This window comes from Periophthalmus magnuspinnatus, chromosome 19 (assembly GCF_009829125.3).
Source record: "Periophthalmus magnuspinnatus isolate fPerMag1 chromosome 19, fPerMag1.2.pri, whole genome shotgun sequence".
NCBI classification, from domain to species: Eukaryota; Metazoa; Chordata; class Actinopteri; order Gobiiformes; family Gobiidae; genus Periophthalmus; species Periophthalmus magnuspinnatus.
The window spans coordinates 10,499,560-10,526,986 of NC_047144.1; the positions used below are offsets into that span (position 1 = coordinate 10,499,560).

Consider the following 27,427-nt stretch of genomic DNA (forward strand, 5'->3'; position numbering starts at 1 on the left):
ATGTAATGATACGTGCTTTAAATTTCTATCTTTAAAAATGTCTCTCCAGTGTCCCCTGCAATATTAAAATGGAATAGACAAATTTAATTAGTCATAGGCTAATGAAATTTGGTACACACATTATGAACAAATGCCAATGAAGACCACAAATGATCTACGTCCATATTCACATGGCCATTCCTCAATTCTTTATCTGAGCCTGAGCAAAAAAGTCTATGGAGACCACACCCTATCGCCAATGTGAAGGCGGCCATTTTGAATCAGAATATGCTAGGCCTCATACTTTAACGAACTTGTCCTATGTTTTTTATCTGATGAACTCCAAACTGAAGCAGCATCAGGACATATCTAGGAATAAAATTTGTTAAAAGATTTTGCCAAAGTCTCAGGTGTGGTCATAACAAGGTCTTAGCAATGCGGCCATTTTGAAAGCAATATTTTATTCCGGCAGTGGTAATTTTGGGTTAAAAGGCAGCCTTCCCACTGAAGCGTTCCTTTTTGTGGTCACAAGAGCTCCCAGGGCCCTTGATCACGTCTGGCAGTTTTAATTACAAGTTTGATTTTAGTCTTACAAATACTCAAATATATGCAATAATACTTAAGTAGACATTTTTCTTATACGTTTTTTTTATATCTTATTTGTCTATTCTACACCTCTGTACATAGGACACCAGCATGTTTCAGTTGGTGGATGTGTAAGTGTGACTGTGCTTATTAAAAGTTTCCAAGGACGACTTCCGGTTCCGCTAGCGAGAGGATGACAGCTTGATTCTCGTGAGCCCGACGGTTTTTTTTTCAAAATAACTCCCAAAAACACGCTTTCTACAAATACTGGTGATACTGATTGAAGATGGAAACGGGAGTTTCGACAAGAAGTAAGAAAAATGCAAATACGAATGACGAAGACACCGAGAACCATGGCGAAAAAGGCTGCTCTTCGGAGCTAGCGAGAGCCCACGAGGGTGTGGATATGTCTACACCTGAGCCTACGCTCTGGAATATCCTGAATGAGATCCGTGATTTCAGAAAAGATAATAATGATCAATACTCAGACATTAAAAACGAACTGAGAAGAGTCAATGAGAGAATAGATGAAGCGGAAGAGAGGATTGAAGAGACAGAGACCGTGTTACAAGCAGCATCCACGCTAATCAAGAGGCTAACGGAGCGCCAAGCTAGCCTGGAAGAGAGGCTGATAGATCAAGAGGGCAGAGCGCGGAGGGAAAACCTTCGCATTTATGGTATACCGGAGGACAAAGAGGGGTCAGATATGGTCAGTTTTTTGGACAACTTGTTGAAAAGGGCGCTGGATCTTCCTGCTGATCAGGCACTTGGAATCGAAAGAGCACACAGAGCTTTGACAGCCAAACCCAATAGCAACACTCAAGCTAAGCCGCGCTCCATCGTAGTGAAGTTTGGCAGCTACCGCATTAAAGAGGAGATCATCAGGAAAGCATGGCAGAAAAAAGAAGTGTATTGTGACAACGTGCGCTTCTTTGTTGATCATGACTTTCCCATTGAAGTGCTAAGAAAACGCAATGAATACGGAGAGGCCAAAAGGGTGCTGAAAGAGAAACGTATTAAGTTTCAGACTCCATATCCAGCCAAGATGCGTGTTTTCTACAATGAAGGCACGCGCATTTATAAAGACGCGGCAGAAGCAACGAGGGATATGGCATCCCGGGGGCTCCCTGTCAGCCTGGTGAAATCTCCAACTGCCCTCGACCAAGAAGAAATACGGCTTTTGTCCACCTGGTTACCTGCGAGGGGCCGGCGCACCCAAGGCGGAGACGGTCATCGCGGCTCGGCGGGGGAGACAGCGCTGCAGGGAGACGCGCACGCTCGAGTTAGAGAGAAGCTCCAGGAATTTCGAAGGCGCGCCCACACAGAGGACTAACGGATCCGGATCACTATTCCAGACCTATGTCTATTAAGACAGGTTATCTTTTCCACTTTTATGAGAAACGCCATGACTATTAAGGTAAATACACAGTCAAATCTGGTTTTCGTGCTCTACTTCTTTTTCAAAGTTGCTACTTTTACCGAGTCGGGACTTAAAATGCTCCCTTATTTCTTCTGTACAACATCTTGCTAGTATGTGGACATATCATAGGGCCCCACCTTCTCAACGAGGTGGGACTTTCCCCTATCTGGACCCACACCACACAGGGTCCTGTAGGGCTCATTTAATACGAGCCTCCGCCTTGGAAGCACCTGTTATGTTCTGTTATATTGTGTTCAGTGTTTTGTCATTTTTATTATTTGTGTTCTTTTGCTCTTTGGGAGAGAGCTTGTTGGTGCACAAGTTTAAACATATAGGAAGATTTATTTATTTTATTATTTTAATTTTTGGTTTATTTTATACGCGGGATAATTATATTGTATATTTAATACGCTATGGGTACAAAAGATATTAAAATTGTTTCTTTTAACGTGAAGGGGATCTCAAGTGCAGCTAAGAGAACCAAAATATTATCAAAAGTTAAACGTGAAAATGCTCAAATTGTACTTTTACAAGAGACACACCTCTCACCCTCAGAACATGAAAAGCTGAAAAGAATGGGGTATACAAAAGCTTACTACTCATCATACAAGGGAGGAAGAAGACGAGGAGTTATTATATTAATATCACAAAAAATACTCTTTGAATATGTATCTGGGGAGTCAGATAAAGAAGGAAGGTATATAGTGGTTACAGGGAAAATAAACAACGTAATAGTTACTATTTGCAATGTCTACGTCCCACCTGGAAGTAACTTTGCATTTTATAGAAGGTTGTTTGACTTAATGATTGGAGCACCGGGGACTGTAATCTGTGGGGGTGACTGGAATATTAGGCTTAATCCTAATTTAGACACATCCAAAAATATACCCACAACGGCACTACATAATAAAGTCAATAATTTAATGGGAGAGTTAGGCATAATAGACCTTTGGAGGGACTTTTACCCATCTAGTCGCGACTATACGTTTTATTCTCATCCACACGATACCTACTCCAGAATAGATTACTTCTTTGTGTTAAAGAAAGATCGTTATCGAATAGGTAGTTGCGCTATAGGCTCTATTGATTTATCTGATCATGCCCCTATTTTCTGTACAGTAGATATTGGAGATACACCACGAAATACACTATGGAGACTCAATACAAGTGTTTTAAACAACCCTCAGTTTGTGGCTCAGATGAGACAGGAAATAAAATGTTTTTTGGAGATTAATGATACAGGTGAGGTGGACCCAGATATAGTGTGGGATACTCTAAAAGCTGTAATGCGAGGGAGAATTATCTCTTGGTGTTCACACAACAAAAAAATAAAACAGCTCAAACATATGGATCTTAATAGAAGATTGAAAGACCTTGAAATGCAACATAAAGATAAACAGTGCCCAAAACTTTTAGAGGAGATGAAAAAAACACGGAATGAAATAAATCTACTGTTTTCACAAGAAGTTGAAAAAAAGTTTGTCTTTGTGAAACAAAAATACTATGAAGCAGGCCCCAAAGCTGCAAAAATACTCGCAAGAAGACTGCAGAAAGAGAGAGCTGAAGGTAATATATACAAAATTAAAGACCCAGATTCAAGTGCTATACTGTATAAACAAGAGCAATTACAGGAAGCATTTGAAAAATACTATAGAAATTTGTACACACAACCACCTATAGAGGGTGAACAAAAAATTGAGGCATTTCTTGACTCTCTTAATTTACCCAGACTATCCGAGGAACATAATAGCATTTTGACAGCTGAGATAACAGAAAAAGAACTCAATAGCGCCATCTCCAAGTTGAAGGCTAATAAATCTCCTGGCCCAGATGGCTTTCCTCCAGATTGGTATAAATCACTCAGATCTGAACTAACCCCATGCCTTCTCAAAACAATTAACATGGTCATGAAAAACTCAAAGATGCCACCCTCATGGAGGGAGGCAGTTATTTCAATTATTCCCAAAGAAGGTAAGGATAGACTGGAGTGTGGCTCATACAGGCCAATTTCAGTACTAAATGTTGATTATAAGTTATTTACAAGTATTCTTGCGAAAAGACTGGAAAAATTACTTCCATACCTTATACACACAGATCAGACTGGTTTTGTTTCGCAGAGACAAACACATGATAACATTCGTCGTTCCTTACATATTTTACATCACATTCATCAGCATAAACTGGAGGCTCTGTTGATAAGTCTAGACGCTGAAAAAGCATTTGACTCGGTCAGTTGGTCTTTTCTATATAAAGTACTGGATAGATTTGGTGTACATTCAAAATTCATTCAAGTTATTAGTACTCTATACAATAAGCCATCTGCCAGAATAAAAATAAATGGGCATCTTTCAAAATCTATCAAATTACAGCGTGGATCAAGACAAGGCTGTCCCACATCTCCAATTTTGTTTGCTCTTTATATTGAGCCCCTGGCACAGTGGCTAAGACAGACTGAAAGTATAAAGGGCATCAGCATAAATGGAGAAGACCATAAGGTTGCTCTGTATGCAGATGATGTTTTGGTCTATCTATCTGATCCTACTATTACGTTCCCAGAGGTGATGGCACTTTTACAAACATTTGGCAAATACTCAGGATATAAACTGAATATACAAAAGACCCAACTTTTATCTTTCAACTATTCACCTCCAAAACAAATTCGTGACAAATATGTTCTTAATTGGGATCAACAAATACTGAAATATTTGGGTATTTATTTACCAAAGGATATTGCAACACTGGCAGAAATTAATTACAGCCCTTTATTAATAAAAATTAAAGAAGATATCAGAAGATGGAACTCTGTTTCCTTTCTGAGTCTGAGCCACAGAATTGAAAGTGTGAAAATGAATATACTCCCAAGATATCTTTTCTTATTCCAAGCTCTTCCAGTGGAAGTTACTTCAAAAGAATTCTCAGAATTAGATAGAATAATTTCTAGATTCATCTGGCAAGGAAAAAGGCCCAGGGTTAAATACAAAACTTTACAGCTTTTAAAAGGAGAAGGGGGCATGGCCCTACCATACTTTAAAGGATATTTTTATGCTGCACAACTCAAGCCTCTTATTAATATGTGCTCCCCGAAATTTCAAGCTAGATGGAAAGATATAGAACTTGCAGATAAAGATCCACCAATACATGCAGTCTTGGCCCATACAAACTTGGATTCTTATATCAAAGATATTAGGAATCCATTTATTAAAACTCAATTAAAAATTTGGATGAAAGTAAAAGGAGAATATCTGTTAGATGAGAAAATACAAATCATACAGTGGTGTGCTTTTGATCCAGGATTTAGGCCTAACTTAATGGACAATACTTTTAAACGATGGACCCTAAAAGGAGTGACAACTTTTTACTCACTTACAGAAAATGGTAAATTTAAGGACTTTGATAGTTTGAAGACGGAATACCATCTTGAAAATAATGATTTTTTTAGATATCTGCAATTGAGGAATTATTTTGAACATAACATTTGGGTTAAAACAGATCTTAATGATCCAATACTTGCAATATTCCTGAAAGCTTATAAGAACAATACAATCAAAGGGGCCATTGCTAACTTTTATAAAGGATTTTTGGCAAAAAAGTCACATTCAACAGAATATATCAAAGAAAAATGGGAGACTGAAGGAGGACTGATAATATCAAATTATGATTGGCTGAATATTTGTGAATCTCAATGGAAGTGTACTAATTCTCATAGTTGGCGCGAGTTTAATTGGAAATGTTTAATGCGCTTTTTCATTACGCCAAAGCAAAAAATACATTTTGGGGCTGGGAATGCTGGATGTTGGAGACAGTGTGGGGCTCAGAAAGCTGATCATTGGCATATATTCTGGGACTGCCCAATAATACAACCATTTTGGGTCGAGTTCCACAGGACAGTAGTAAGTATACTTAAAGTAAAAGTAACATTACAATTTTCAACTCTTTTTTTTGGTCATTGTGTTAATCAACTTCAGCAAACAAACAAATATCTATTCCAAATTTTTACATCAGCCGCTAAAAAGGCAATAACAAGACGTTGGCTTCTTCCTGAGCCCCCCACAAACTCAGAGTGGATAAACATTGTAAATGATATATATGTAATGGAAGCGATTACCTTCTCAATTCGCCTCAAGAAACCTGTTTTCATTAAGTTATGGTCTAACTGGGTAAAATATATTAAGCCTTTACGTCCGGACTTTGTGGAGATCCGGCCCAACTAGCGCACCCTGCTGTAAAAGAGATGACCCCTCACTCCTGCGTCAGCTTTGATACTTAACTTTTCTTTATTTATTATGTAGGTCAGTGCAGTATTGTTTTCTTTCTCCCAGTGTATAAAGTTCTGTTTTAGTATTTTTGTGAAAGAAAAAAAAAAAAAAAAAAAAAAAGACTGTGGATGGATTTTGTGTTTGGTTTAATGTTTTGCACCCTGAATGTTTCCCACTGTCTGAAAATAAAGAATTACAAAAAAAAAAAAAAAGTTTCCAAGGACACACTTGAGAAAGGGGAGCGTTCTTGTGGAGTGTGGTTTGCTGTCATCAACAAACTCCCCTTGGACCACATCCGACTGAGCAGGCAGAAAAACTGACTTCAGCGATAAGGGTCACTGGTTACATTAATGAAACAAAGTGCACTGTGGCCTAGTTTTGAAGCAATATAAGTAACAAGTAATCATGCTAGTAAAATACAAGACTGATGTCACTCCTTTATAGTGCTGTCACAATAGCTGAATTTTAAACTAAAATTCCATAATGTATTGTTTTAATTAATTGCTGGACTTATAGTGATTTCCATGAGGTCTCACACAAAAGATCCAATTTTGCCCTGTTTATTTATTATATTGCCTGTATTCATACTTATTCAAATGAGTATGTTTTTTTCGAGTTTCATGATCGATTTGGGTCTGGGTATTTTTATGACCTCCTCAGCATCATATGCATGAATTGTGGGTAGCCATAGCAGCAGTGTATCCAAATTAGCTGCTCTGCATATAAGTACTAATGAAGCCATAATACAGTAACCCAGCAGTGAGTCAAGCTGACAAGGAATGTTTGCATCTTTGAAGGACAATAGGGGAGATAATCACTATAAAAAAAATGTGGTGTCATGCACTATAAGCGCACAAGGATATGTACAGTCATCACATGTGATTTAACCTGGTTAAATACTGGGTTACTGTATATATTTGACACATTGATTATTTCTATATTATTATTATTATTATTTTATTTATTTATTTATTTTTTATTTTATTTTATTATTTTTTTTCAGGATACTATGAATCTTCCTCCAGACAAAATGAAGATCCTGGGCCAGTACGACAATGAAAAGAAGTGGGACCTGATCTGTGACCATGTAAGATTCTTCCCAAATACTCTGCAATATCAAACTATATGCTAATTTGTGGATACTGTGTATAGGAATTCTGTTCATGTAATATTTTCACAATTCTTTTAATAGCTAATTTCTGGTTTTATGTCACCAACACACCAATATCAGATTTAAAAAAAAACCTGTTGGTTTAGATTGGTACTAGCTGTTTTTCCAGCCTTACCTTTGTGCAATATGTGAGGTATATTGTTGCCATCAGATCCAAAATATGTTGTAATTTTTCCTTTTTCATGGTTTGTGATTGATTTTCTCATAACTTGGTATGGAGCGGCACATATCCCTAAGCTATATAAATAATGTACACCATAGCAACAGGAGTGAGGCCTCCCTGTTTCTTCAATGCAGACTGATACTGCTCATTGTGGCAGCGTTTTGTCATTTTACTTAATGGACAAAGGATGTACAAATGCTTTGATGTAACCATTGTGTGTCTGCATGCAACTATTATCAGTTGTGTTTGAACAAATGCTATGCAATCAACCCACAAACCCACACCATTCACTCTACAATACAGCCTAATTATAGCTATTTTCATGTCTAATTCCCCACAGGAGAGAGTTCAAGTGAAGAATCCTCCATCCACATACTTGGACAAACTCAGGAGTTATTTGGACCATGGAGGGGTCAGTCGCAAGGTACAAGGCAATACACTACATAATACTAGCCCTGTCATGGTAATTACTATGAGGTGATGTGAACTACTACTTAAAAGTGCTAAAAATCAAGGTATAGTTTATCTCGTGGATTATCTCTTTATCTGTTCTAAACATCAAGTTAGAATTGTAAAATCAAAGTTGTGAAGGGGGCAAATGGACTCTGCGTAAAGAAAAAAGCAAGTTTTACCTGACAACCGGATCAGACCATCAGTTCTAGTGAACAGGTGGTGCATATGGGGAGTGAAGGCTGGCCCATGTGGCTTATCTAACAGATGAGCTGCTCTAGCTCAAATTGCAGAGGAAGTTAAAAGTGGTTCTGATATAAGAGCATCACAAATTAAACATGTAATGAAACTGTTATGCATCACTGGCGTTTGAAAGATGACTTATGCTTTCGTTTTAGTAATAATAATTACCTCAAAAATAAGTTTATTATTTTTCTTGTAGTTTAAACGTCGCGTTCCAGAGTCCACCCAGGTCCTGAGAGAGCTGGAGATCTCTCTACGGACAAATCACATCGGGTATGTAAAATAGCAATATTGATAACAATTTATAATAACTACATCTTAATTAGCCATAATAAACTTTGAAGAACAAAACAAGGGTAATAAGTACTTAATACCAGAACTCTCACATTAACCCTTTTATGACATACTAAAATGTCCTATATTACACAACATTTATTCCTTTAAACCATGTTAGAATGTTGTTATCTCATCAAAATCATACCTGGAGTTGTCTTTTGTTTCATTCACACATTTTTGAGTAACTCTTATTATTAATCTGTAACATCTCCAAAGCTCAAAATGCTCTGCTCCACCTTGTGATGTCATGTAGTGGTAGTTTTCAACTTAACCATCTACCATTTACCTTTTGTTCAGTAGAGACAGGTAATCCCAGGGCTGAAAACATCAAAATGATTCTAGTGAAGATGTATGCATGGAGTTTAAAAACACAGTGGAGCATTTCCTGTATTACCTCGTGACATCACAAGGTAGAGCAGAGTATTTTCCATCTGAGAGAAGAACTAAACTAACCTAATTATGCAGAGTTGTGTATTAAACATGTGAATGAAACAAATCACAATTTTGGATATATTTTTTAATAAGGAACACCATTATATCATAAATCATAAAGTACAATAATATAGGGCTTGTAAGATGTAGTAAATTAGTGTAACTATTATAAAACATTCATTATTTTTTGTTTCTCTTTGCAGTTGGGCTCAGGAGTTTCTGAATGAGGAGAACCAGGGTCTGGATGTGCTGGTGGACTACTTGTCTTATGCCCACAGTGCTGCTATGTACATTTCATACATACTATAATTAAAAAAAACAACATTTCCCTTTCATCATTGAGGCACATAACTGCATTAACTCAAATTTTAGGTATGATGGAGATACACTGGACAGTACTGCAGCCTCAGCAGAGAAATCAGTGGAAGATCTGAGCAAAAGTGCCACCAACTCTCCCTCTCACAGTGCCTCCAAGCCCACCAAAGCCTTTACAGTCAGGTGAGGACCAGTTTAAGTCCAAATTCAACACTATTAGATCCCAGAAGGTCAATCGTTTCACAGACAGTACTAACTAACAAGCAGTGCATACAACCTCACTAAACTATTTCATGTTAATCAGTTTGCAGTAGTCCAAAGTTAGTCCTCACTTACCTTATGCACTATTATTATTTATAAGTGCTTTGTCACAGCTTTTTTTAACAACAACTAGCATGCTAATTGCGCTTTTCCTAATTTATTTAAGACCAGTGACAGTAGGGGTAAAATAGTTTTTCAGTCTTTTTGCTCTAAACCATCATGAATTACTTCTTACTTAACCCGTAGACACAACACTGTTCTGTCATAGAAAACTATGGTAGGCATTTTTAATATTCAGACCACATAATTCCCTGCACTGTCTCTCTGCTTGACATTTTTGATGTATGTTGACAGCCGTACTGCAGCTGTCAAACCACGTATGGAGAAAAATAATTTCTGCAGTTCTTTAAAATATGCCTGAGAATACTATATATGTCTGTGAATGTAGCCAAAACACTCAACACACACAACACAGGCTAAAGTCCCAGGACAGGGCATTTAAAGCAGAGCATTCCTGTCACAATGATACGTCCTGTGTGGTTTTCTCAGTTATTTGGCTCTTGTGTGAATGTGAAAAATGTCCACTGAGTGACTAACAGACATACCTGTGCTGTAGGGAGTGGCTGTCTTTTGAAGTAATATAGTACAATAGAAGACAAACAAGTAAACAACTATTTTCAGTATTTGTAATGCAAATGAGTTAAAAAGTTTGTATCAGTGTGAAAACCATTTTAGTTAAAATAAAATTACATACGTAAAAAGACATGCTTTGTTTTGACTATTTCACAGTATGGGATTAAATATATATATTACAGATTAATTACATGTAGTCGCTGAAAATATCTTGAGAAACATGCATTCTTACAATGAGCGAGCTTGACACTCCACAGATCTGATCTGTAATATGCCTTGTGCTTTTAAGCCTTAGCACATTATAATAGAAAAAAAAGATTTACTTTAAAGTTTACATTGTGTGAATTAGTGTGAATCTGTTAGGTGGAAGTATGTCTAAACATACAGAATAAATAGGTACAGGAAGAGGTAGGTATTTTATCAACAAGTAGTGGTTCAAGAAATAATTTGACTAGTACTACTCGAGTAAGAGTGACTGTCTGCAACATAAGATTTTTGACAATGTAATAATGTACTAAATATAGTACTGAAGGTACTTCAAAAGTATCCAGTCCCACAAAAACTACTTTATGAAGTGCAATTTTATAAAAAATAAAAATAACTGAATAAATGTAACTGAGTTCTACCCACCTCCGGTGATAGGTCTGTAGTTGAGTAGGTGTTTTACAGTACAGTGTGATATTGACAGGCCTGTGTGTAAGAGCAGCGTTTCTTACTGTCAGATTGAACTCCAAACAGGAAAGCTCTGAGGACGTCCCGTGTGGTGAGCCAGAAGGACGACACGCACCTGTGCATCATGTGTTTACGCGCCATCATGAACTACCAGGTACTGCACCTGCGCTCTGCGTGCCCCCAGGAGTACTATGCTGTTGTGTTATGCCTAGAATGACTTAAGCAGAGGAAAAAAGGTGAAAGAGACATAGTAAAAGATTAAACGTTTGAGTTCATTTTAGATTGTGAATGTATCAATCTATACAATCGATTTTAGAACTATAAAAAATATTCTAGCTTTGATACTTGATTTCATGAGTATTCTGATTATCATTATCAAGAATAATCCTTGTTTTTACACCTTCATAAAACTACAATGGAGTATACTTATTGAATGACTTTACAGAGAAGAATAATAGTCAGTATAATACTGATTACTGTGTCCATCAGGTAAAGTGACACTGGTGGTAGATTACCTTGTGGTCTGTAGATCACTCTTGTCTTTTCACTTGAGCTCTCTCTCTCTTTCACTCTCTCTGGATCACTCTCGTGTGATTGACCACTCTAAATGACTTTTGTTTTGTCAGTCGGGCTTTAACGTGGTGATGACTCACCCCCGCTGTGTCAATGAGATCACCCTGAGTCTCAACAACAAGAACCCCCGGTAAGCATCAGTCACATGATTTATAACATGTATGTACATGTACTGATGAGAGGCTTACAGTAACTGTACTGGTAAGCACCAATCACATAATATATAACATACATGCATTGATGAGAGGGTTACAGTGACTGTAGCATCTGTCTTTGCATTATAAATGTCCCCTCAGAACTAAAGCCCTGGTGTTGGAGCTGCTGGCGGCTGTCTGTCTGGTGAGAGGAGGACATGACATCATTCTCTCAGCTTTTGACAACTTTAAAGAGGTTAGAGGTCATAATCTTTCATACATTTTTATTAAATGTTTCGGACAACACGTTTTATGATAACAGCACATTGTAAAATATGAAATGAAGTATTCCTTACTTTTGTTTAATTGCATAATACATAACATTTATAGGCCGCTGTTGTTAAAACTGTACCACTGACAATTACTGGACGAGACGCATCTAAACAATGCAACATTATAAAGACTGGTCTTAACAGTTCCTCATAAAGGCTTTATTATCCTATTTATTCATCCTCCCATAAACGTGACAGTTTTATTAGCTGTATTTACTACTTCACAAGTGTTGAGCATTAAGGGTATCACTTACACTAGAGGGGACAACCCAAAAGGATAGGAGCTGTTTAGATCTACATTTCCATAGGACTAAAATCTTTATGGACACTATGAGTATACTGCAGTGTTATGTTTGGGAATCCCCCGCCCCACCTGCTCCTCAGCTGCTGCTCAGTTGTCCCACAGCCAGACTAAACCACTGCGTCGGCGTCACTGTCAAACTCTTCCCCAGCTGCCTCTACCCTCTCCTGGATTTCTCTGTTCTTTTTCATGACAAAGCGGCAACTGTTGCTGGCTAATGGGCTCCCGTAGCTGCACAGACTCTGGCAGAACGTGAACTAGCAGCACCTATTATTAGTAAATGTCAAGGATGTCAGGAGCCCTGGCAACAGACCGCAAACTGTGGTCTGGTATCCCCCCCACTGTGAGCTGGGGGATCCTCTTTGAAGCACTGTTCACACCCACACACATAACACTAATGTGTATCACAGCGGAGCCTAAAGCTAACTGTAGCATCCTTATTGGGTATCATCAAGTAACTACAGTTGTTTGATCTGCTTTTCCTCTGTGGGTCTACAACCAATATTTACTATTCAATTATTAATCCTAATATTTATATAATAAGATGACTAAATTGAAATTGATACATATATGATACTCCCTCACCCCCTCCAAGACTTTTTAACTATCGGTAAATACATAATTGACCCTCTGCCACTGCCCTTGTTTATCCAGGTTTGGAATCAGCACAATTCACTGTTTAATGTAACTTGCTTATGCCCCCTTGTGGTTGGATAAAAAATACCTCAAAATAGATAATCATTAATCTTGGATTCACTTGTAAGAACAATTACTTGAAAGTGAAAATATATTATTGTATTAATATTAGCCCAAAGTAAGTGTAGATCCATGTTTTTAATCATACAATTTAAGTCTTATTTGATTCTAAAAGTAAAGTAAAGAAAGTTAAAATTTGTTGAGATACATATTTTAAGATGCCTTACGGTAATAATTCTAATGACCGGTTTCACTATAAAACATATTTTCAAAGTTTTCAGTGTCTTGTTTATGAGTGGATTTCGAGTTATTTTCCCAAATCAAAAGATAATACTTAGGTTTTGAATGTTTAATTGCTATGGCAACAGCACTACTTTTTCATTGCTCTCAAACCCATGGATAAACCTCTCCAAAACCTCTGTAGATCTGCTCCTGGCACATCACTGATACCCATTGTTGTTGTGATGTTGCTGCAGTAGTCTCTGTAGCAAAGTGCATGGCTAGCTGTGATGGACTAGTGTGTTTGGGTAGGGGGTGAGGGTGGGAGGGGGCAGCTCGGAGGAGGTGGGCACGGGGCCAGCTGTCGGATCATGTGTCTCGCTGAAGCAGGACAGGGGCTTTGTTTTGGCTTGTGCGGCCGGCCTGTTAGAGCGCTCCGGTTGTTGCATTATTTAGAGGACATGAATGGACAAAAGGGGGAGGCAGAGCGCAGCAAACAGAGCAGAGAAACTCATGGGAATTGTGCTGACGAGAAAACATGATTAAGACTAGCGTTAACAGCAGCTTTCCGATATACATTTGAGTTACACTAGGCTTAGATGGGCTTTATTGATCAACAAGGGAAAGCACTCGGCCATAGACATTCAATAATACTATAACCACAATACAACACATGCAAAAAGCACATATTACAGTAATAAAATATGGATGATGATATAAAAAATCTTGCTGAGAAGTGCCAATGTAAAATGTGCAGTGGTAGAAAGTAAAAGTAGTTAAGTAGTAAAGTACATTTACTTCACTATATTTGAGAACAGGTATCTATACTTTCTACTCCACTACATTTTTGAACTTTTCATGTGATCTGAGGGATTATTTTTTTTACCATGTTCGTAGTAACATCCTGACTAAAGTTTTTGAGTTCAAACTTTGGCTTTGAGCAAACAAAAATAAATACAAATAAAACATATATAAGAAAAAATAAGACATTTATTTGTATTGCTTCTGTTGACAAAAATATGCATAATTTTTAAACCAATATACCACATTTAACACTTAAATAAATTCACATTACTTGTGTTAAATACTTTTACTTGTTATTTGTAAAGTACATTTTTAAACAGGGGCTTAAACACTTAGTTAGTAGATTTTTTCATGTGATACTTTTACTTTTATTAGAGTAACATTTTACTTCTATATCTGTACTTTTACTTAAGTGACAAAATGGAGTACTTCATCCACCACTGAAAATGCTGCTGTAACCTTTGTGTGGAATGGTTCATCAAATAGAGACATATAACAAACATATGGTGTAAACTAAAGTCATTTCATTATTTCAGTTCAAAAATGATAAAACTTACATGTTTCCAACTGAATGGCAGCACTGAAATAACAACACAAAAATATATATTGAAATGCTTTTATAAAACTAATAACTTGAAAACAGTGAAATTTGTTCATCAGTCCTCCCCTTATTATATGTTCACAACAATATTTAAAACAGTCTGTTGGAATTTACTGATGCAAAATGTGTGTTTGTCTCAGGTTTGTGGAGAGAAAAGAAGATTTGAAAAGCTCATGGAATATTTCTGCAATGAAGACAATAACATTGACTTCATGGTAAGCTGCTTATGTATTTTAATTGACTACTCGTGCACATACATCCTTTGTTGTGTGTACGGTAGAATCTGAATATTTGAATGCAGCTCCATAACAAAAACATTCAGTGTGGAGGTTAGCACTAATTACTCCGTAGAGAAAAACAGAAAAAGCAATTAGCACAATGACAGTGTTTCTTGTTAATGATACAGCTGTGTGTAATTGCATTGAATTGAACAAATGCAGTGAGTGAGATATGGCCACACAGTTCCATATGTATACAAAGTGTTTAATTGGGTCTAGGCTGACTGGATGAACTGTGGCTGTGTAAGGCAGTGAAAACAAGCCTATTCCAGACAGAAGCTGTAAAACTACAGTTATATTGAGATTAACAGATTTTTGCGAGATATGCACAGCCTTAGAGGGAAGTTAAATTGATTACTTAAAATTTAAATATTCTGTACTCTACATACTAATGGGAAATTGTGTTGGATGGATTTCACCTTTGTGTTATATATTTCCTGATAAAAAATTTAGTTTTAAATTGTTGGCCATGGCAGCAGTTGTATTTTTCAGTCACATTATATTTTTGATTATAAAACCCAAGTATGTATTTTGCAGTGTATTATGCAGTGTCCCTTAAAAATAATTACATTTCTGGTCCACTAGGTGGCCTGTATGCAGTTCATCAACATTGTGGTGCACTCTGTGGAGAACATGAACTTCAGAGTACATCTGCAGTATGAATTCACTCACCACGGTCTGGACGAGTTCCTGGAGGCAAGTCTGGGATTATTACTTTGCCCTGTATAATGCAATACAATAAATACATAATAAATAAAATATTGATTAATATACGCCTTTGGTTGTGCAGTCATTGAAGTTCACAGAGAGTGACCGGCTCCTGGTGCAGATTCAGGCCTATCTGGACAATGTGTTTGACGTGGGAGCACTGCTGGAAGACGCAGAGACCAAGAACGCTCTGCTGGAGCACATGGAGGAACTGCAGGAGCACAACACACAGGTACACACCAAGGACTACAGTATCAGGAGTTAAAGGTGCACTATGTAACTTTCTGGTGAACTTGCTTTTCTCCATGGAGATGTTATAAGTATTATGTGTATCTATCGTGCTTTTGTATTATTGCAACTGATATTTCTGTAATTTGTTTATTTCTAACCACTACTACACACTGTAACATTACTTCTATAAAATGTATATGTTACAGCTAAACACAAGACTGCAAGAAAGTGAAAAGGAATCTACAGAGAAAGTGTCTGATCTTGAAAAGAAACTGATGCAAGCCACAAAAGAAGTGGAGCTCCTAAAGGTACACACATCTGCTGTATTTTAAAGTTTTAATTACAAATTGTATGCATCTCAATTAAAGTTATAATCACATGCTTTTGAGCTTTGATATGATGAAAAGAAAAATGTTATGTTCTAGGAAAGCCTCCGTGAGTCCTCCACTCAGGTCAGTGCACTGCAGCAGCGTGAACGGGAGCGAGAACTTGAACGGGAGCATGAGAGAGAGATCGAGAGAAACAAGGACCTGAGCAATCAGGCGCTGAAGGAGCTGGAGGCCAAAGTTCAATCCCTGGTTGATCAGGGGCTCATCAGGATGGAACGCTCCACATCAGGACAACTGGACATTCAAGTGGTCCCTACAGTCCAACAAGTCATACAGAAAGGTAAGTACTGTGGTTTTCAAAGTTTTCACACCAAGTACCACCTAAGATAATATTTGGTTTTCTGAGAACCAGCAGATCTAAAGCCCAACAATATGAGGCCTAAATTAGAGCTAAAGTTAAACTAAACCATATATAAGGTAATTCTAAATAATAATTAACCCAAAGGAGGACAAAACAATAAAAGATTTGTCTCTAAATTGAAAAAAATACTCAGACAGCAGAGGGCCTCGTGTACCAGTGATTCAAATGTTACTTTTCTAATTTAACACACACACTTTCATATTTACTTGTTCATAGCTAAAGATGTGCCAGATGTGGGCAACATTACAGCACACCCAAAAGAAGACAAAACTGCTGTATCAGAAAACATCCAGACCCCTCCCCCTCCTCCCCCGCCCCCACCTCCCCCCGCACCACCAGCACCCCCCTCTGCCCCGCCTCCTCCGCCTCCAGCAGCTCCTCCAGCGCCACAGCTGCCCTCTGCTGGAAGTGCACCGCTTACAGGTAATGACCCTCATAAACATGTTACAGGTTGTAGGCAGTGTAGACGTTTTTACATATTATGATGGAATGGCAGTGAAGAAGTTTGCAGTTTGTAATTTAAACATGACAGTGATACTAACTCTAGTTCTGAATTTTTGATCAATATTTTGCTTTCCATCACTCTTGTAATGTAAAGTGTGATTTTTAAAATGGACAAAACTACCATTAAGAAACCTTTTTATAAGATAGGATATGTAAGATATTAAACTAATCTAATCTCATTTTTTCAAATTCAGTAGGCTTGTGTGTTTAATTTGTTTTCGTAAATTCCATATTAGTATATTAAATATTTATATTTATGATATATGGTGCAGCCTCTAAGAAGAAGAGGACAATCCAGACCAAGTACCGCATGCCGTTATTCAACTGGCAGGCTCTCAAGTCCAACCAGGTGGCAGGCACCATCTTTAACGAGCTGGACGATGAGAGCATCTTAGAGGTATGGACAAATATGCAGAATATAAACCTATGGTCCCACGAGGATCAGTACTGACAACATTATTATGTGATACCAAGAAGTAGGAGTTGAAACGTGTGTTACAGAAATTAACTGACTTTTTATAATGTACTTATTTGACTATGGTCTTTCTGTTGTACGGCTGTATGCCATAAGATTAGCTGTTTACTCGATTAATTGGTCAAGGGTGTCTTTAGTCAACTAATTATTCTGTTTACATTTATATGGGACAGCAGCAGAAAAGAGAAATTTAACTGAACATTTGGGAGTATAATCTACCTTTACATATAAATATTTTCTTCCCTTTTCTGTAGAAATAGCTGTTTTTGTATGAATGCCCAGGTAATTTGGGTCAGCTACATAGAAATACTCAGTCGTTTTAAGAACTTTGCCACGCCCCCTTTTTAGTCAACTAAATGACGTAGGACGTTGACCAAGAACTTTAGTCGGCTACAGCCCTATTTTGCTGTTCTTGTGCTGTTTTTATGTGGTGATGAGCCAAAGAATTTTATTTTGGTAGACAATAAATATGCTCTATTCTATTTTATTCAATTCTATTCTACTACTTTCCATTCTTGTTTAGGAGCTGAACATGGCTGCCTTTGAAGAGCAGTTCAAGACCAAAGCCCAGGCTTCCCCTGCAGAGATCGGCACCCTGAGGATGAAACTGGCCCACAAGATTCCTAGTAAAGTGTGCCTAATGGAGCCAAACCGGGCCAAAAACCTTGCTATTACTTTGAGAAAGGAGGGCATGGCAGCATCAGACATTTGCTGTGCTATAGAAACGTACGATCTCATCTAATACTTTGCACTTTTATACCTTAGACAGAGATACCATTATTCAAATCCAAAAGTGGTATTGTTTTCAGTTTGAAATGCTTTATGCCAATTTTGGATATGTCTTTCAAAAACAGTAAATCTCCCATAGTTATATAGGCCCTTGCACACCACCTGAGATGACATAATTACATTTTAGAACGTCAACACGGCCTATTTAATGTATTGTGTGTCTGATGTTTCCTTTTCCCTCAGTTACAACCAGAAAGCCCTGAGTTTGGATTTCCTGGAATTATTGGAGCGTTTCATTCCCACTGAGTACGAGATGAAGCTCATTCACAACTACGAGTGCGAGGGCAGGCCCCTGGATGAGCTCAGCGAGGAGGACCGCTTTATGGTGCGATTTGGCAAGATTCCCCGATTGGCACAGCGCATCAGCACACTCACCTTTATGGGCAATTTCACAGACAGTGTCCAGCTCATTCAGCCCGTAAGTATTTTTCCCAAATCAAGTAGCCTTAAACCAAATAAATAAATAAAAATTACTATGATAGAAATGCTACAATATATGTAAATACATCATAATGAAACACAATGATTTATTTTTAAAGCAAATTGATGCTATTATTGCTGCATCTATGTCAATCAAATCATCAGCCAAACTCAAGAAAATCCTAGAGGTAAGTAGTTTTTCACTTTTTATTTTTTTGCAATTTTGGCATACATTAAGATAATTATAACTATTGTTGTCATTTAGATCATTTTAGCATTTGGAAACTACATGAACAGCAGTAAACGAGGAGCAGCATATGGCTTTAAACTGCAGAGCTTAGATCTGGTATGATGTTTGTTTGCTGAATTGTAAAATGAATAAATTATTTCACTTTAATTTTAATGTTGTTTATATCCTTAGCTATTAGAGACCAAATCGACAGACCGTAGACAGACCCTGCTTCACTTCATAGTCAACATCATTCAGGAGAAGTATCCAGAGCTCCACTCATTTTACACAGAGCTGCACTTCCTGGACAAGGCTGCTATGGGTGAGAATAGTGCACAATAGATTACAGTTACATTGTATATAATCACATTCTAATTTCACATGTTAATTAATGGCACAATTTAAAATATTTACCCTAGCCCTCACAACTAGAAGTAGCCTGTTCAAGGTTAAATGTTCAAGCTATTAAAAAAATAAAACCCTTACTTTGTATACAAAATAAATCAAATTATTATTACATCTTTAACATATATATTTTTACTTAAAAAAGCACAACTGTATTTTCCACTTCTTCATAACATAAACAAATAATTCAGCTGTAAAAATCTTACTATTAGTATTTTCGTAATCATGTTTTTTTCATTTGTCCCAGTTTCTTTGGACAGTATCCTGCAGGACGTCCGGGCTCTGGAGCGGGGCATGGAGGTGACCAAGAGGGAGTTTACAGTGGAAAAGGACAACCCCGTCCTACAGGCCTTTGTCAAGAGCAACTCTGCCCTCCTGGACTCTGTCATCGCCGATGGCAAAAAGGCACAGGTTTGATCAATGAATGAATATTTATTTGTTTATTTTCAGATTCAGAGTCAGCATTCTTTCTTTTTAGCAATAGTTATATAATAATATCTTGTAAGTCTTTGTTTAAGAGGTGCAACATAAAAAGTATATCATATTTACTGATATAAAATCAAGCTGCAGTGGCTACCCATGTACATGACTTATCATAGATTCCCCTCACTTTTGTTGTTGTTGTTGTTTTAAGAAATAGTTTGGTATATATTTATCTCAAAGAAAACCAGTCGGTCATGCCATCATTTTTATCATTTCTAAAACTTGCTCAAATCCTTAATGCTCTCCAAAATGTTAATTTACCAGCCTAATGATGGAATATTTGGGGTACTTAACGTGAGCATAAGTCCCAATCATGTTTGCCTAATCTGAGCATGTAATATGGCATTTTCAGAATCCTTTAATTGATCCATTGTATCTGTATTATTTAGGACGTGTATGACTCAGCAGTGGAGTATTTTGGAGAAAACCCCAAAACGATGCCGCCCGCGATGTTCTTTCCTCTTTTCGTTCGCTTCATCAAGGCATACAAGGTCAGATTGGAGTAATTTATTGATTTCCTAATTCAATGAACTGTCACATCAGATATGTGCCTGACTGCTAATGGGAAAGAGCTTTTGCTGTTTAAACAAGGAGCGCCCTGGGACTGGATCACAGGCCTCTTTGCCCTTCAAATGTAAACAAACTTAAAACTCAGCATTTTTATAATTTGTGTAATTTGTTTCTTTTTCAACAGCAAGCTGAGCAGGAGAATGAACAGAGGAAGAGGAAAGTCAACATTGATCCTCCACTAACCTCACCCAAACCTGACATCAACAAGGTACAAGGAAGGAACACTGGATATGATTTTCAGGGCACTTTAAAAACTTGACCAAATTTTGAAGTATCATTTATAATTGAATTAGTCTTGACATCCAATAATTATAAGGTTCATAAGAATGTTGAAGTTAACCATTAATTGTGATCATAATATTGTCACTGAAATGGGCAAAGAACAATCATGAGAATTATTGAACAACAAAAAAAAGGATTTCATTTTTAGTCTAAAAAGCAAACTGAAATGTGAAAACATAATACAGTGAATGTTCAAAAACTGAAACTCTTTCTGGCGTGACCGCAGGTGACCATGATGCCAAAGCTGCCGCAGATGGACCTGATAGCAGAGCTGAAGAAGAGGCAGACCACTCCTTTAGTGAGAGAGGGAAAGGATGGAGCTATCGAAGACATCATCACAGGTATGTAATCATTTTTCAAAGTGTAATTCATCAATCACATAAACATACAATAGACAGTGAGAAAATTTACTATTTACTTAAACCATATTATCACTCTACATTTTTACATATAATTGACTTACTGAAAACATTTCTTTTCCATCATGTTGTCTTTTGAAAATATATTGCATTGTTGTCCCTTATATAAATAATAAAAGCTATTTGTTCGGTTTATAATCCTTTTATCTATTCTATGTCTCCCTTATTGGCAGTGCTCCTTAAACATTCTTTAATCTGCTTTGTCCTTCAGTACTTCCTATTCACGTTAATCTTATATTGACTCTCATTCCCAGTTCAACTACTTCTATTTTCTGCTTACAGTCTTGTCTTTTCTTTGTCCTTGCTTTATTTCACTCTGTTTTCCCTTCTTTCTCCTTCTCTCCCTCTCTTCCTCTCTTTCTCTCTGTCTATCTGGTGCAGCTCTTAAGTCTGTCCCCTTCACGGCTCGCTCCGGCAAACGTTCATCTCGTCTTCTCTGTGACTCTGTTTTCATTGAGGACAGCTCTCCCTAAACCAGTGGGTATTCTGCGCATGCCCCGTTCTTTATCATTCAGCACCAGCCATGTATGTGCACTACTGCAACACATGGAAACTAAATAAATGCTATTACTGGTTTGGCCTTTCACGATAGCAAATTTTGAAGTGCGATATATTGCCAAAAAAAATCAAAATGTACAAAATTATTAAAGACATATTGTTCTTGTGTCTGCTATATAATTATAATCGATGACACCCTTAGATCATTATGTTATAATTTGCACATTTTAAATCGTAATATTCATCTAAAACAAATGCAGATCACACGAGCGAGTAGCAGATTTTTTTTCATTTGTACCAAAATGACAATGCAACACTGCAGAATCCTATGCACACCATCGATTAAGAAAATAAAGTAGAGAGCAGTGGGCGTATTTCAGTATCAGCGAAAACAGGGATTGATCTGCAATATGGCATCTTGAAAATAAGCGATTAAAGGTCAAACAGCACGAATCACTACAAAAACAACTTTGAGAGGGTAAATGAGAAGGGAAACAACTATAACATGGTTAAAAGCTCTAGACCGCAATAAATAAATGAAATACTTTTATATTTAAGAGTCATGGAAGTTATTTGTCCTACAGCTCCCATCTTACCATAGTACAAAAATAACAGTTACCCCCAGAAAAATGACTGACTGACTGAGAAAGTACTGACCCCCCAAAAATATTGTGCCATCTATCATGTTTTGAATGATCGTGACATGCTGAGTACTAGTATGATTTCCTCCATATATCCGTTTTACAAGGACCAATGGAATACATATTTCTCTAAAGTCTATCTCACACCTTAAGCTTTATCGCAAATATAAACCACAGATGTTAACCACATTGCCCATTTTCATTTAAGTCACCATTTTTATCCATGGATTTGAGCATCCTGTTATAGGTGACATTTTAAGGACTTTTTACAATTCAAAAGATACAACATCTAGTTTGAAAATTGTAATCACTATGGCTGGAAACAATCCTAATTTTTCATTAAACCAATGGATACCAAGGAGATCAGAAGGAAGTCAGAAATAGGTTACAAGTCACAACTTACAAAGGAATATATATGAAGATAAGATGCCAAAAATAAATGGATGCAGGGTTGATATACCATACCATTGAATCGGAATCACTATGATGTTCTTTTAGTCATTATGATTATATTGTGACCTGAATAGTCATGTTTATCAATTAACCAATTCATCTTCGATTCATCCCTTTTAGACCTCAGAAACCAGCCGTACAGGAGGGCCGATGGGGGACGACGCAGCGCCAAGTGGAAACCAGGACAACAGCTCCAAGTATCTTCAGACATCTCACTCTAATGACGCTATATACAAACTATATTCTAAAGCTATATACTACAGAATGCACAAAGCTGAATACAGTAGTCTAGGTGGGACCCAGCATTTGAACTCTGGCACGCCTCTTGCATGTTGTTGAATGCAGAGGTGAATCTGCATGTACTTAACACTATAATGAACCAGCTGCATGACAGTCAGCTCTTGCCACAGCCTCTTCTGAGAGCATCACTGTAGTTTTTCCATTAGAGTTTTTAGCAACACTCATGTGATTAAAATAATTGTGACGTTGTTAATGGCAGAGAATGACAAATAAGTTAATTAAAACAATTATGTAAAGTTTGAATAGATGTACTTAGAAAGGTCCACTCTAAGAAAAAGGCCCTAATGCTTTGATGAAAAATGAGCTTATGAATTATCAGTTTCCACTCTCAAAACCCTGATCATGCTGAAGATTTTTATTATATAAATTATTTTTAATACTGAAGAGATAGCTACTTTGCTTCTGCATTTCAAAGAATAAATGTTTTATACAGTTGCTTTTGTCTGTGTCCTGTCACACTACTGCGTCACACTACTGCCCAAATATGAACTTCAGGAGAAGGTCTGCCACTTGCGAGTCTTCATACAAACCTGATTGATTGGATTGGATTTAAAGGTCTAAAGAACATTCCAGGCAAAGCAATATTTTCTCCTTGGTAACAAGTAGTGTAGTTACATAATGTACCTTTAAGTTCAATTACCTGGGTTTTTGTATATAAAGTAATTAATAAAAAAAACATGCCATTTTTGACAAAACTGACAAAAAATGTTATGTTACAAAAAATGATATCCTATATTGTACTTAATTCTGCCCAAAAACAGACTTAAATTTGTTGTGAGGCACTTCAAAGTTCCAGTTTATTTTTTACATCAGACACAAGCCGCCATAGCATTTATTTCAAAGTTCAAATGTACAAAGCAAAAAATAACAAATGTTTTTCAAATAAGTCTCTTGTGGTGTGTCCCTATTATTCCCTAACATGTTTAAATCACACAAGTTAAACTAAGCACAGTGAGAACTGTGCATTTATCAGTTAATTATACTGGTTATATTTACAATAGTTAGAAGGATCATTTTTACATATTAACATTATTTTGAACTATTACAACTATTTTAGAGATGATTCTGCCATTATAACTTTGGCTTCAAGTTGATCTGTAAAAAATATATGTACATTAAGAGGTTTTTGGATATGGAAAAAAAAAAAGTTACTGTTACCTCACCTCGACTTTGTTCAGGGTTTTACCCCCAAGTCCTGTTCCAATTCAAAGTCCGCTTCTTGGCAAGTCCGCTGGAATTCCCAGATGAGAACTTATCTGCCCGTTTTACTGGGATCACCGCAAATCACCGTAAACCCTCCTGTGTGCTCAAAGAGCACTGCTCTTGTGGTTAATTAGCCTATTCAAATGTTATCATTACCAGCCTTTGATAATAATTCATATGTCTCAACATAGCAAGAGCTCTTTTATGGTAGCAAAAAAGTTTATTAGGCTATATTTAGTGTGGATACACACCTTGTGATGGAAAGAATACTTGTTATACAGTATACTTCATACAATACTTTTGTAAGATATTAGTTATTTTAGATATTAGTTATACAGACAATTTAGTCTAACTAATAGTCTAAACAACATTCATGAAGACATAGTTCAAATATTTAGCCTGAAGTGTGATGAAGAGGGCTGATGAGTTATAATAACGGTTATACTTAAGGATAGTGAGTTACTTGTTAAATAGTTTCTTCCTCAAGTCCTACAAGTCTGTACCCTGGAGTACAGGGTACAGACAAGTACAGAATCTGCCCTGTGCTCTCTGGTCTTCTTTTGGAACACTATTAGACAGATTTAATATAGATAGTATCTGGTGGTAAAATGTGAAAATACAACAGGGCTGGGTCACCCAGTCTAATTGCAAACAGGGACTTTAAGTGTTGTTATACTGGTTTACAGCAGAATATACTGTATGGTTTGTTTTTTGTTTAGTTTTTTTTTTTTTTTTTTAAAGCATATATTTAGTATTACAATATTTTAGGAATTATTTTGCCATTATAATCTTAGGGCAAGTTGCCAAAATTGATTGAAGAACTCTAAAAAAAATGTAATTCTGTACATTGGTTTATTTCCATGACAACACCCATCAGTCTAAACAGTACTGCTCCAGGAAGCTAAAAGTTTCCCTGCTTCAAGTTTCATGTTTTCCAACTCTCTATACATGTATAAGCAGTGTTCAGCAGCTTTCAAACAGGAAGTAGTTTGTGAGGTCTTTTGCACATCGCTAAGCAATTTTGACATCCTGGAAACCGCGATGAGACACTTGGAGCTCTGTGTGGCCACATCGCCGAGCCCAGCCCTCGGCCTGGTGCCCATTTTGCTGCTGATTCTGTTGATGATTGATAGCTGAGTGATTAAAGGAGAGGTGATTTCTTGACAGCTCTGCTTCGCTGAGTCTGCTTTCCTCTGTAGCTGTAAATTTTGAACTTGACATACATTTTTAAATAACTTTATAAAACAAAGGGTAAGACTGACCCCGTAAAACCCACCAACCCCTCCTCCAATAGCCCCCCCTACTGTTCCAATGTCTCCACCAAATAAATGGCCAATCCATGTTCCTGTGGTTAATCCAAATATACACCCGAACAGATTGGAGACATTTTCACCAGCAGAGATTCTAGCAACTACCCCAAAAGCGCCCCCTAGCATACCAGCACATGTTGCACCTAGCACATCCCCCAGTGTTCTTCCAAAGAATCCAACACTGGCATGGACCACATTCAGATCTTCACGGTGGAGAGCAGCTACAGTCCCAATCACAGTAGCCAAAATTCCACTCACGGCTCCTACAATGGCACCAAGAGATCCTCCCCAAAAAACACCTGTACATGTCCTGACAATCTCTACAATTTCAAATTCTTCTTTCTGTCTATGAGTTTGAAAGGAGACCAGGGAAAAGTCAAATACAGTGTTTGTCAAGTGGTCCCTTTGAGAACTGTAGAGCTCAACGTATTTGATCAAAGAGCCGAGGAGTTGTCGGCCGTCACGCTGCCATTCAATTTGTCCACTGATCATCAGCATAGTGACTGAAGCGGTCTGGAGGCAAGGTGTGGGTCTGTTTACAAAAGACCTACAAAATACAAATAATAGAAAATAGCACATGACAGAAGATTTGCATTTTGATGACAAAGATTAATAGCATTTTACTTAAACCTAGTTCTGTTTCTGCCTAATATATTGGTCAGATCAACAGTTTGTAAGTTGTGTTTCATGAAAATTGTGAAATGATATCATGCTATAGTAATAATGCATTTGATTTATAGTCCATCCATCCATCCATTTTCTTCCGCTTATCCGGGGCCGGGTCGCGGGGGCAGCAGTCTAAGCAGGGACTCCCAGACTTCCCTCACCCCGGACACGTCCTCCAGCTCCTCCGGTGGGAACCCAAGGCGTTCCCAGGCCAGCCGAGAGACATAGTCCCTCCAGCGTGTCCTGGGTCTTCCCCGGGGCCTCCTCCCGGTGGGACATGCCCAGAACACCTCCCTAGGGAGGCGTCCAGGAGGCATCCTGAGCAGATGCCCGAGCCACCTCAGCTGGTTCCTCTCAACGTGTAGGAGCAGCGGCTCTACTCCGAGCTCCTCCCGTGTGACCGAGCTCCTCACCCTATCCCTAAGGGTGCGCCCGGCCACTCTGCGGAGGAAGCCCATTTCAGCCGCTTGTATCCGCGATCTTGTCCTTTCGGTCATTACCCAAAGCTCATGACCATAGGTGAGGGTAGGAACGTAGATTGACCGGTAAATCGAGAGCTTCGCCTTCCGGCTCAGCTCCTTCTTTACCACAACGGACCGATACAGCGACCGCATCACTGCAGACGCTGCACCGATCCGCCTGTCAATCTCACGCTCCATCCTTCCCTCACTCGTGAACAAGACCCCGAGATACTTGAACTCCTCCACTTGGGGCAGAGACTCACCACCCACCCGGAGAGAGCAAACCACCTTTTTCCGGTCAAGAACCATGGCCTCGGATTTGGAGGAGCTGATTCTCATCCCAGCCGCTTCACACTCGGCTGCAAACCGCCCCAGTGCCTGCTGCAGGTCCTGGCTTGAAGAAGCCATCAGGATAACATCATCTGCAAACAGCAGAGATGAAATCCTGTGGTTCCCAAACCAGGCCCCCTCCGGCCCCTGGCTGCGCCTAGAAATTCTGTCCATAAATATAATGAACAGAACCGGTGACAAAGGGCAGCCCTGGCGGAGTCCAACATGCACTGGGAACAGGTCTGACTTACTGCCGGCAATGCGAACACAGCTCCTGCTCCGGTCATACAGGGACCGGACAGCCCTTAGCAAAGAGCCCCGGACCCCATACTCCCAGAGCACCCCCCAAAGGACACCACGAGGGACACGGTCGAATGCCTTCTCCAGATCCACAAAACACATGTGGACTGGTTGGGCATACTCCCATGAGCCCTCGAGGACCCGAT

General features: G+C 38.1%; 1 protein-coding gene across 1 annotated transcript in view; it reads left to right on the forward strand.

Moving 5' to 3' along the window:
• fmnl1b (formin-like 1b) overlaps positions 1-23,446 on the forward strand; it is a 29,815-nt gene extending 6,369 nt beyond the window's left edge. Inside the window, exons 2-26 of the mRNA XM_055229644.1 lie at positions 7,244-7,327; positions 7,915-7,998; positions 8,467-8,540; positions 9,239-9,322; positions 9,408-9,533; positions 10,983-11,070; positions 11,543-11,619; positions 11,786-11,879; positions 14,717-14,791; positions 15,440-15,550; positions 15,645-15,794; positions 16,000-16,101; positions 16,219-16,462; positions 16,760-16,966; positions 17,320-17,444; positions 18,046-18,248; positions 18,495-18,729; positions 18,851-18,919; positions 18,997-19,077; positions 19,153-19,282; positions 19,613-19,776; positions 20,238-20,339; positions 20,543-20,626; positions 20,927-21,041; positions 22,832-23,446. Of these exons, the coding sequence (XP_055085619.1) occupies positions 7,244-7,327; positions 7,915-7,998; positions 8,467-8,540; positions 9,239-9,322; positions 9,408-9,533; positions 10,983-11,070; positions 11,543-11,619; positions 11,786-11,879; positions 14,717-14,791; positions 15,440-15,550; positions 15,645-15,794; positions 16,000-16,101; positions 16,219-16,462; positions 16,760-16,966; positions 17,320-17,444; positions 18,046-18,248; positions 18,495-18,729; positions 18,851-18,919; positions 18,997-19,077; positions 19,153-19,282; positions 19,613-19,776; positions 20,238-20,339; positions 20,543-20,626; positions 20,927-21,041; positions 22,832-22,932 (3,009 nt within the window). The 3' untranslated portion in view covers positions 22,933-23,446. The remainder of the gene's footprint in view (positions 1-7,243; positions 7,328-7,914; positions 7,999-8,466; positions 8,541-9,238; positions 9,323-9,407; positions 9,534-10,982; positions 11,071-11,542; positions 11,620-11,785; positions 11,880-14,716; positions 14,792-15,439; positions 15,551-15,644; positions 15,795-15,999; positions 16,102-16,218; positions 16,463-16,759; positions 16,967-17,319; positions 17,445-18,045; positions 18,249-18,494; positions 18,730-18,850; positions 18,920-18,996; positions 19,078-19,152; positions 19,283-19,612; positions 19,777-20,237; positions 20,340-20,542; positions 20,627-20,926; positions 21,042-22,831) is intronic.
• Positions 23,447-27,427: the final 3,981 nt, after the last annotated feature.